Below are 11183 nucleotides of genomic sequence, written 5' to 3' on the forward strand. Positions count from 1 at the left end.
CAATATCTCCCCATATAAGTGCCCAATGGTCTTATCAAGATGCCAAATGGCCAGACTTCCTTCTAGGAGGACTTTGGATGACGTCATCATGCAACTTGTCTAATACACTTGTCTACTGTTAATGGACTGCTGTAGTAAATAGTAACTGTGTTATTTGGGCTTCAGAAGCAACTGACACAGAGGTGGTGCTTTTTGAATCGTTTAATATTATAAATGTCTTCTTGGGGGACTTTTTTTGTACTTTCTCAGCTGGTTACACCTTTGCTTTTCTGTTATTTAACCCTCTGAAGGCAGGCGTTGCAGATTTGCAACAAGTAAAAGCTAACAACCTGATTAACCCACATACATATTTTATGAGGATTTTTTACTCAGAAGTACCACTGCAGGTATTCTTTTGTGCATTAGCAACAAAAACTTAATTTGAGCCTGAGAGGGTTAATAGTGTTCTGTGTGTTTTACAGTGCCTTAAAAGTCTCATTCAGAGTAACCAGTTCCCTCACCTTCTTCCGTTTCATCTTTTGTTTCTAAGTACTAAAACATTTGCTGATTAATAAAAATGAAATCAATCTTTGGCCGTTTTCCTTCGAGAGTTTTGGAATTTAGGACCCATAGACAGCCCATTAACTAAACAACCACACTTTTATTATTTAAAATTACATCATGCCTACAGCTCTTGGATTCTTGCTCCGGTTATGCATTTTTCTTACATTTATAACACATTTTTAAGGTGCTACAATATTTTTCTGTAGACTGTATACTGCTCAGTAGGACAGTCCATTTTTTGAACATGCTATGTTAACATTAGGATATGTACTGCGAGTCTTTCCTCAACCCCTTTGGTGTTTTTTTTTTTTCCATCTTAATATGCTTTACAAGAGTCTGTATTTTAAAAGTTCAAAGGGAAACAAAAGCCATTTTACCACAAAGAAGATCAGTTTTCTGGCTTGCTCTGTACACTCATGTGTCCTGCTAAATTATCTTAAAGTGCTTCATTTACAAGTGTATACAGTCATGGTAAAAAGTACACTATCTGTTCCAAGGTATTGCATATCAGGACACCTGGTCCTTGTCAGGTCTATAAAAATTGGGTAAATACAGCACAAGATAAACAAAAAGATGACGTGATATATACAGAAGCAATCCTGAGAAAAACTAAATACGCTCCCATGATTCAGTCATGGAATGACCTTTACTAGCAATAACTTGACGTAATCATTTTCACGAGATAAACAAAAAGACAACCTGAAATTATTCGAGAGCTAAATTTTTAAAGGATAAAATACAGTTTCAAAGCAAAGGAATTCAATGTCAAAATATAAAATTCAATTTAGTGATGATCATTTTCAAACCAATAAATTGAATTTCAAATTAGACTAATTCAAATAAAGTTTTTAAAAGCATTTATTCAAGTTACAATTCAGAATTCAGCAGAAATTAGGTTTTATTTTCGGAAGTATAGGTAAAAGGAAAAGACAGCGGCCGACAGCGCTGTAAAAAACCGTAGACTTGTGCGCAACAAGCAAGCGAATAATGCAGAGAACAGATTTTTAGACGGGAAACTTTTCTTGAAGTATACTGAGAGAGAGAGAGAGAGAGAGAGATGTCCATGAAGTGTGATTTTTATCGTGGTGGAGGCAAAACAGCAAAAGTCAGAGGTATTTCATGACAATGTCAAATTCAAATTTGACAAATAAAATTTGAATTTGACGATGTTTATGTGAAGCGTAGTTTGGATCTTCTTTTGCTGCTGGTTCAGTCATATTGTTTGTCTAGCGCAAAAAAGACATAAACACAAAGCAGGGACCCGCCGAGCTGTCGGCTTTGAGCCCCGTCAGGTGAGAAAGGCCACTTTGTGCAGAATCCGTGTTCCTGCTCTCATTTACTGTTTTAGCTGTTTGGTGGTTGTTGAAATTGTGTGCGGTTTAACCTGAGATTCTGGCATTTCCGGCAAAATTAATTTATATAAAAAAAATCGATTCAGGATTTTAATTGATATCACGTTATCCAAGCTAGAATCGATTTAAATCAATAACCAAAACACGCCCCTACTACTAACCACAAAACAAGTTTTCCCATTTCTCATAATACCATCTGCATCAAGACTCCACACACGGCTGAAAATGTTTTGCACACCCGTTTTCTACATTGGGTTTATTTCTGATCAAATACCCTGCACTCCTCACGGCTCGTGCTCGTCGTCGCTCCATGCCATTTGCCACCCCAATAGAAAAAAACCTGGAAACGCCCCTGTTCACGTGCAAGCTGGCATGTCGCACTTTTTTTTTCTTTTTTTGCTCTGCGTGTGCTCAAAGTCACAAATTATGCATATGTCAGCGAATATGATGCAAGGAAAACAATGAAAAGAAAAAAGTTGGACTGAAGCTCTAGTCTTTTGTTTAGCTTCCTGTCAGCCTTCTTGTTTTCACTTATTAAGGGAGACGGGGAAAGTATGTAATAAAGCAACATATTTGTAAGTAAACTTGTAACTTGCATGGTTTCTTTGCTCTCTAGCAACCCATTCTCTTCGTCCTACATATAGTTTTTAGGGATTTTAGCGCTCTGTGCAAATAATAAAGCACAAGCACCAGCATAACAATCTAGTTTATTTGCAGTTAAATAATCCCCGGCAGCGCCACGGTATAAAGCAAATGTAAACAACCTAAAATGACATAAAACATTAAAATAACTTCGGGTAATTGCAGAGAAACAGCTCCCCTTGAGGAAAGCGGTAGCGAGCCAACGCCCGGCAGTGAACTCCTCCGCTGGTTCCTAGTCCCTCCCTCTTGTAGAGTTTCCGCAGAGCTTCTGTGGTCGTGCTGGAGTCGCATTTCATCAAGACCTCTGCTCGGAGAAGTTGATTCATCCGCCTGAGGGGAAAATAACGACTCGCCAATTTAAGCAAGAGCAACGATAAACCGCACCAGGGCAGCACTCTCCAAACTTTCCTCCACTAAAGAAAGAAAGAAGAACATTTGTTTAATCTGCTCGTAGTTAGGGGTCGAATACACACTGTCTGTTTAGTGAACTTTGATAAAGTACAGAATGGCTGATACAAGTGCGTCCGGCTCTCCCAGCTGCGTGGAGAGGCTGAAAAGCTACGTGAAGACCCAGAAAGGGTTCATCCTGGCAGCAGAAATAGTAAGTTTGTTCTCACTGTGATATTTGTGTGCCGCTCTGCTGTGATGATCCACGTTTAACGACTCACAGATATGGCTTTAATATGCTGCGTGTAAAGCTCACTTGTAACTAATCAATAATTTATAGATGGCTAAGTGGATTTGTGTTCTGTATCTATTGATTTTTTTAATCACTAATGTGTCATTTTCCCTTTGCTCGGTTTTCTTCTATTTTCTTATTCACATTTCTCACTCTAGTCTGTATAAGGAATGAAAAGTATGTGCTTTCTCAGAGTTGAAGGGATTCCACCTGTCACTGCTGCTCCACTGTTTTTGCTTTTTGCACCAAGGAGCTGAAATGCTGATCATTAAAGGTCACATAGGTTAACTCAGCCCACCGTCTCACGTGCTCACTTACAGGCTGGATATTGTCTGTAGCCAGAGTAGCAAAATGCAAAGTATATCACATTATTGGTAGTATAAAGGCTCATAAAAGGATTTTCCATCCCACATTATAGGTTTGCACATCTGGCTCTGGTTAACAGGACTGCATGCACCCCGCAAAGGCAGGAATAGAAGTATAAATGCAAACAACCACCAGCTCCTAATAATAAACTGTCGTAGTGGCAAATTAAAATGACTTCCTGTCTGGGAATACTGTTGTACTTTACTGTCCTTGACCACTATTTTCACATGAACGCCTTTGTTTGCATTTCACAGCGGTGTGATCTCTTAACACATGAGTCACTTTAAGTTTAAATACTTTGCATAAGTTCCGTATTGTCAGTGGATCAGTATCTAAGTAAATTTACTTAAGTACTGTACTTGATGTCATTGCACTTCCACTGCTTTTTTTCTCTGTATTGCAATTTACAAACTAAGATTTTTGTTATAGAATCTAGTCAGCTGGTGAAATATAACGCAATGTATGAGAATGCAAAACAATCAGCACCACTTGGAGACTTATAATAAATTCCATATGTATAGTAAAAAGACAACAGTACGGATTGAGTAATATGATTACAGAAGCTTTGGAATATAGGACTTTTACTTGTAGTTGATTTGTTTCCTTCAGGCAGAGAATGAATACCTTTTAAAGTGTTTGTCAGCTTCACATTAAGCTTTTGAGTCGAAGTTTTATCAGATCACCCTACATGACTCGAGGGAAATGACTTGTGTTAACACAACCAAACATTAAACTGTACAAATTGCCAGATATTTCCTGTATGTTTCTGCTTTAATAGGTTCACTGTTAACATAGATCCCAAATATTTAATAGCATTCATCCACCCAATAAAGGATAAACTGAACATAGTAAACTGCAAAGACAAAAGGAAAAACAAATAAAACGGGTCAGCATTAATATCCAAAACAAAATGTTTTAATGCGTGCCACTGAGTAAAACGGAGAATGCGCTTTTTTTCCGCCATCAAACTTTTTGCTCTCATAGCTCGACAAGCTCATTATAAAGCAGCCCCTCAGATGTTGGTGGTCAGTAGTCTGCCCACTGTAAAACCCCCCCCCCCCCCCCCAAAAAAAAAAAAAATCCGCTTTGCCAGATAATGGAAATTCCAAGCTGGTGTGAAGTTTTACCCTGGGAACAAAGAATGCATGAAATGTTTAACACGCACATCTCTGGTCTGCCATTCAAGGATAGGTTTGCTTTATGCTTCACTGAACACCCTTCATAGTTTGTTTCCTCTCCTACTCATTACTTTACTGGAGACTGATAAACTCAGACGGAAGTCATCTGATGGTGGATATCTGAAATGCTTTGGAGTGTAGGGAGAAGGACCGTGGGAGCAAACAGGAAGGCAAATGTGATTACTGCTTATTATGGGTGTTTCCAGTTTAATAGGAAAAGGGGTATCTCATCCCAGCAGGCAGGGATGCAGAAGCATGCCAGTTGTTAAACCAAAAATGTGAAGGAATAAACTTCCTGACTTCACGCACAGTATTTTAGCCTCAAGGTTTCAGTGCATCACCAAATTAGGTTTAGACCTTTTTTTTTTTTTTAATTCTGCCTGTAAGAAGCATGACCATGCATGAACATGTTTGTATTTGCAGAGCAACTCGCAGGTCGCAGTCACACCCATGTAGCGCATGTTTCACATGGCACAGTTAAGTCTGTGGCAATGAGTTGTGATGAGCTAATTAATGACCTTGTTTATAATATTAAGAATGTGAACTAGTTCAGTGATTGAAGAGTGGAAATCCGTTTTTAGTGATTCAGGTTTTTTTGGGGGTGGGTGGGGAATGCAACGTGTATAATGGGTACAAATGAGTAGTTTTAAGTAAGAAGAGAGATGAAATAGGACTTTCCCTTCTTGCTCTTGCACACATTCATTGACTTCCCTAGCAACTGTTGCTGTTTGGAATGGCTCTGCACTGTGTACTACGTCTTTGCCCTCATGTTGCTGCTGACTATAAATAGCCAGCCGTTCACAACAGTTTCCCTCCCAGTCAATTCAACGAGAGCAGCTTATTTTTCTGATTTGAAAAGATCCTGCCTGGGATCTTTTAAAGCTGCCTGGTGCAAACAGATCTACTGCTGTGTGCAAAACATAAAGGTGTCAACAACTCAGAGACTTTCTTGTTCAGAGGGACTCTTGTGTAGTGGGTGTTTCTCTGTGCGACGGCCTCCTCAGTAGCCACTGCTCTCAGAGCAGCCGCCTCGAGCCCGAATAGAGCTTCTTTTGTGTAGGGCCTTGGCCTCAGCCTCCTGACTGCACTACAGAGGCAGCCTGTGCCAGTCTCAGGAACACACGAACTACTGATGCATCAGAGTTGCTGGCTGGGTGTTCGTGTGTGGGGAGGGGAGGCTGTAGTGACAGATGTAGGGGCTGGTGTCAAGTCAGTTAAATCATGCGTGTATCATATAGACTGCTGTGATTTGACACTGTCTCCTGAGTCGTCTGTGTCTGAGAATAAAACATTGCATTGAGTGCAACTGCCTTTTTTAGATGCATGTCAGAGTTAAGAGTGTGATTTTATTTAGTAAGTATTACACGACTATGATGAATGTAACCATAGATTATGATGTGATGTGCTTTCTTTAAAAGGCTCTGGGTCAAAAAAGAATCATACCTAATATAAGATTTAGGGTAAAAAAGTAAGTATATATATACTTACGTGTTTAAGACCTGCACTGATTAATTAGTAAATTCATTAGTTAAAAGAAGGAATATAATTTTTCATTCCTATGCACCATAAATCTAATGTTTTCAGTGGGTTTTAATGTAATTTCCCATTTTCCTATATATGCAGTCTTGTTTTTTGGCACGTGTGTAAGTGGCACAAACCCTGCTGTGAGGTTTAAACACAAATGTGCAGGAAAAGGATTCCCTGAATGTTGTCACAAATCAAATAAAATGAATGCCAGTTAGTGTGTTTTAGCAAATATAGTTATACTTTTGAACCTTTGAAGTTTGCTCTCCTTTACGGCTGTTATATAACTTTGTGTGAAAGCATCTGCCCACACAGTTTGACAGCGGCAACAATAGCGATATTGAAAAACAGACTGATAGTGAGCTGTAGGCTGCCTGAGTTTATGGTTTCTCCACACTGGCCGTGTTTCATTGGAGCGAGAAGAATGCACGCTGACTTTTTTTTTCCCCCCCTTATATGGAAAAATATGATGAAACAATCACTGGCTGTAAATCTAAGATGAAAGCAGCGTGTGATAGGCAGACACTGTGCATTATGCTCTGTTCAGTTGTCTCACTCTAATAGTATTTTGTCTAGAAAATAATTTGTTAGCATGAATAGCTGTTGTCATGTGAATGTTGACTTGGAAGTAGTCAAGTGGCTGCTGTAAGCAGAATAATGATGCCTTTGTTGGAGTCATTTACTGTCCAGCTGGACGTGACAGCTCTATAGACAGATTATTTTCTGTTGCTGTGTGACGCTACAAAAATGTGCAGTCCTATCTCAGAGAAATTGCAGCTGATTTTTATACCTGGAAATTCCCAACAGGGTAGAGGAATTTACGCAGTGTGGGTGTTAGTTTCCTGTGAAATTTACACTGATATCAAGTCTTATCTCCTCTTTTCTCTCATCTCTATCTTAGCTTGTCAGTTTTATCGTCATCATCTGCTATGCTGCTTCCGTGTATGGAGGCTACTCTGCGTTGGCCATATGTGAGATGATCTTCTCCATGATCTTCTTCGGCATCTTCATGATGGACCTGGACAAGCAGATCCTAGTGATCAACTGGGTCTGGACTGTGAGTCCGCACACACATAACTGCATGCACACCCTCTGACACATTTCTGTGCTAAATTGCATAATGCTTCATCTTTCGCTTCCCTCTTTTGTGCAGGATCTGTTCCGTGCTGGGATTGGTGCCGTCCTCTACATCATCACCTCTCTGGTCAATTTCATTGGAGGATCTGGGGATGGAGCTCGTATCGCAGGCGCGGTTCGTTAAGCCAGAATGACTCAGCCTGAGTTCTTAGCTGCATACTGAATCTGCTCATATTTATTTCTGTTTATCTTGACAACTGATGGCTGTTACCACTGACTAATTTCGGTGCTGCCAGTTATACATGTGAAAACTGAATGCCTGGTGTAACAAAGTTGTTGTTTTTTTTGTTTGTTTGTTTTTTTTTAAGCGGAAAAAACCAACAAACCCATTTTAAAGTTGCTTTATCATTAGTTTTTGCCTTTGAGCAGGATACACCTGTAACCTTTAAAAACTTTGCATGCAAGTTGCAGATATGTGGTGTCCTGTCCAGTATGATGTCATGCTTATATCACATGTCACAAGCATGATAGGGACCAGGGACCCTGAATTTGATAAATCTTTAAGAAGATGAGTTATTGTAGTTTTTTGCCACTAGATGTACTGACAACTGTCACTGTATTACTTTGGTCATGAGGTCTGACTGAACATACTGCTGCTCTCACTGAAAACACTCAGTGCAGATTCACAAATCCTCAGATGAACAATGAGCAATTTTGACAAGTCCCTTTGAGTGAGAGAAGTTGATCATGCTCCTAATGACAGTAGATTTTCTGTATGTTAAAGATAAATTTCACATCTCATTTCCCCACCACAACCATCCTCGTGGTATGCTATGTCTACATGTAGTCTTTTGTATTAATCACGTGTTTAGTCCCAAACATGTGCTTTGCAGCTGTATATCAGGCACAAGCCTGTCCCCACATTGGCTTCTTCATGAACCAAAGTGTCTAATAGTGTGAAGAGCACAAAGTCTTCTGGCACTTAACTTTAACAAAATACTGATAATTTATTTAGATTGTATTTGTGTTAGTTGTGATTCTGATTGTCAGTTCTTGCTTCTTAGGTGTTTGGCTTGATCGCTGGGCTGATATTTGCATACGACACCTACACAATCTTCCTCCAAGTCAAAAGTAACAGACAGCACTCAGCAGCTCCAACTGGTGAGAAAAACAGTTTTTGTTAATGCATTCAAAACGCGTTCTTGGCTTTATTTGATATGTGCAATTTTCTCTAATATCTTGACTGTTTTTGTTTTTAACAGATGACAGAGTTTAAATGTTCTCACACAGAAATACTTCTGTCAAGAACACAGAAGAACCAAAAGCAGTCATTTGGGCAAAGGTTAACAGAGGAGCGGGTCAGAGAGGAGGATGGACAGTAAAATGAGCAAGTCACAGTTTAATAAATGCTGCTGCATGGCCTGAACAGATAAGAAACAGAAAAGAAGATGACATAGCCTTAATAAGGGGTGCTGGCATCTGTCTGTATGTCTACTCCATGAGGGATTCCCCTCTCAAACTTTTATTCCAACCAGACTAAAAGGGGAAAGCTGCCAATAATAGGGAACACTTTGATTAATGCAGAGAGATTATGAAAGAGCGACCTAGCACTCACAGAATCCTCAACCGATGCTTCTGAGATAATTCCATAACAGCAAAGATGCTGGTGAAGTATAACCTCCTGGGGGATAAAAAGCTTTTTAAAGCATTATTTTGGGGGCAGCAAACTCATAAAGCACTCTTTTTTTTTTTCCAGGTGTCCCCTTAATCACTGAAATAAGAGTTCATTTTCATAATCCTTTAAAATATCTCCCCATATAAGTGCCCAATGGTCTTATCAAGATGCCAAATGGCCAGACTTCCTTCTAGGAGGACTTTGGATGACGTCATCATGCAACTTGTCTAATACACTTGTCTACTGTTCACTGTTGGACTGCTGTAGTAAATAGTAACTGTGTTATTTGGGCTTCAGAAGCAACTGACACAGAGGTGGTGCTTTTTGAATCGTTTAATATTATAAATGTCTTCTTGGGGGACTTTTTTTCGTACTTTCTCAGCTGGTTAAACCTTTGCTTTTCTGTTATTTAATAGTGTTCTGTGTGTTTTACAGTGCCTTAAAAGTCTCATTCAGAGTAACCAGTTCCCTCACCTTCTTCCGTTTCATCTTTTGTTTCTAAGTACTAAAACATTTGATTTCATTTTCATTAATCAGCAGTCTTTGGTCGTTTTTCTTCTAGAGTTTTGGAATTTAGGACCCATAGATAGCCCATTAACTAAACAACCTCACTTATTATTTAAAATTACATCGTCATCCTCAAGTTTTGCCTACAGCTCTTGGATTCCTGCTCAGGTTATGCATTTTTCTTACATTTATAACACATTTTTTTAAGGTGCTACAATATTTTTCTGTAGACTGTATACTGCTAAGTAGCACAGTCCATTTTTTTGAACATGCTATGTTAACATTAGGATATGTACTGCGAGTCTTTCCTCAACCCCTTTGGTGTTTTTTTTTTTTTGTTTTTTTTTTCCATCTTAATATGCTTTACAAGAGTCTGTAATTTAAAAGTTCAAAGGGAAATAAAAGCCATTTTACCACAAAGAAAATGAGTTTTCTGGCTTGCTCTGTACACTCATGTGTCCTGCTAAATTATCTTAACGTGCTTCATTTACAAGTGTATACAGTCATGGTAAAAAGTACACTATCTATTCCAAGGTATTGCATATCAGGACACCTGGTCCTTGTCAGGTCTATAAAAATTGGGTAAATAAAGCACAAGATAAACAAAAAGATGAAGCAATCCTGAGAAAAACTAAATACGCTCCCATGATTCAGTCATGGAATGACCTTTACTAGCAATAACTTGACGTAATCATTTTCCGCATGACTATGAGTTTCCCTCGTTGCTGTGGAGGAATTCTGTCCCGCCCTTCTTTACACTATTGCTTCAGTTCATCGAGGTTTGCAGGTATTCGTTGATGAGCGGCCCTCTTAAGGTCCCACCACAGCATTTCAGTCAGGTTGACGTCAGGACTTTTACTGGGCCATTGCGACACCTTCATTCTTTTCTATTCTCTTGTAGATTTGCTGGTGTACTTCAGGCAATTTTTCTGTTGCATGACCTAATTTGAGCAAAGCCTTAGCTGTTGGACAGATGGCCTCAAATTTAACTCTAGATATTACTTATACAGCAGAGTTCATAGTCAAGTCATTGACTCTAATGTATCCAGGTTTTGTAGCCAACAAGCTGATCTAGACCAGCTCAAATCAACACCTCTACAGCGCAATTGGTATGAGGTGTTTGTGTTCAAATGATTTTGTGCCGTGCTTACTTTTTGCATATTGTGGCACTGTGTGTTATGGCCAAACATCTCCACTCTGGACACATCTGTTCAAAGGACTTCCAGAGGTCATGTGGTTTGTTCAGCTGCAACTTTGCAAATCTAAGTCATCCTGTCATGTTCTTTTTTTTCTTTTTCTTTTTTTGACAGAAGAGGCTTTCTCCCCGCAACCCTTCCAAACAAGCAACATTTATTAATCTTTTTCCTAATTGCACTGTCATGAACTTCAACATTTAACTGAGACTAACTGAGTCTGAGATGTATTAGTTGGGCATCCACTCCTGGAAAGATTGGCAATTGTCTTGAATATTTTCCACTTGTAAATAATAGTTTTCACTTCAGAATGATATATTTCAAATTGTTTTGAAATGGTCTTATAACTCTTTTCAAACTGTTGGCAATCAAGGAAAGGTCATCAGAGATCAACCCATCAAAATTGATGGGCTGCTTGTCTTGTATTCATTTAATTTTAAGACCTAC

At 39.1% G+C, this 11183-nt stretch overlaps 1 protein-coding gene across 1 annotated transcript; it reads left to right on the top strand.

Moving 5' to 3' along the window:
- The first annotated feature begins 2778 nt into the window (after positions 1-2778).
- On the top strand, positions 2779-9968 carry plp2b (proteolipid protein 2b). The gene is made up of 5 exons (XM_040007754.1): positions 2779-3138; positions 7186-7341; positions 7438-7536; positions 8426-8522; positions 8624-9968. Exons 1-5 carry the CDS (start codon positions 3043-3045, stop codon positions 8635-8637), a joined length of 462 nt encoding a protein of 153 aa, XP_039863688.1. The 5' UTR covers positions 2779-3042; the 3' UTR covers positions 8638-9968.
- The last annotated feature ends 1215 nt before the right edge of the window (positions 9969-11183 follow it).

Source organism: Simochromis diagramma, unplaced genomic scaffold (assembly GCF_900408965.1).
Source record: "Simochromis diagramma unplaced genomic scaffold, fSimDia1.1 OVJJ01000545.1, whole genome shotgun sequence".
Classification (NCBI taxonomy): domain Eukaryota; kingdom Metazoa; phylum Chordata; class Actinopteri; order Cichliformes; family Cichlidae; genus Simochromis; species Simochromis diagramma.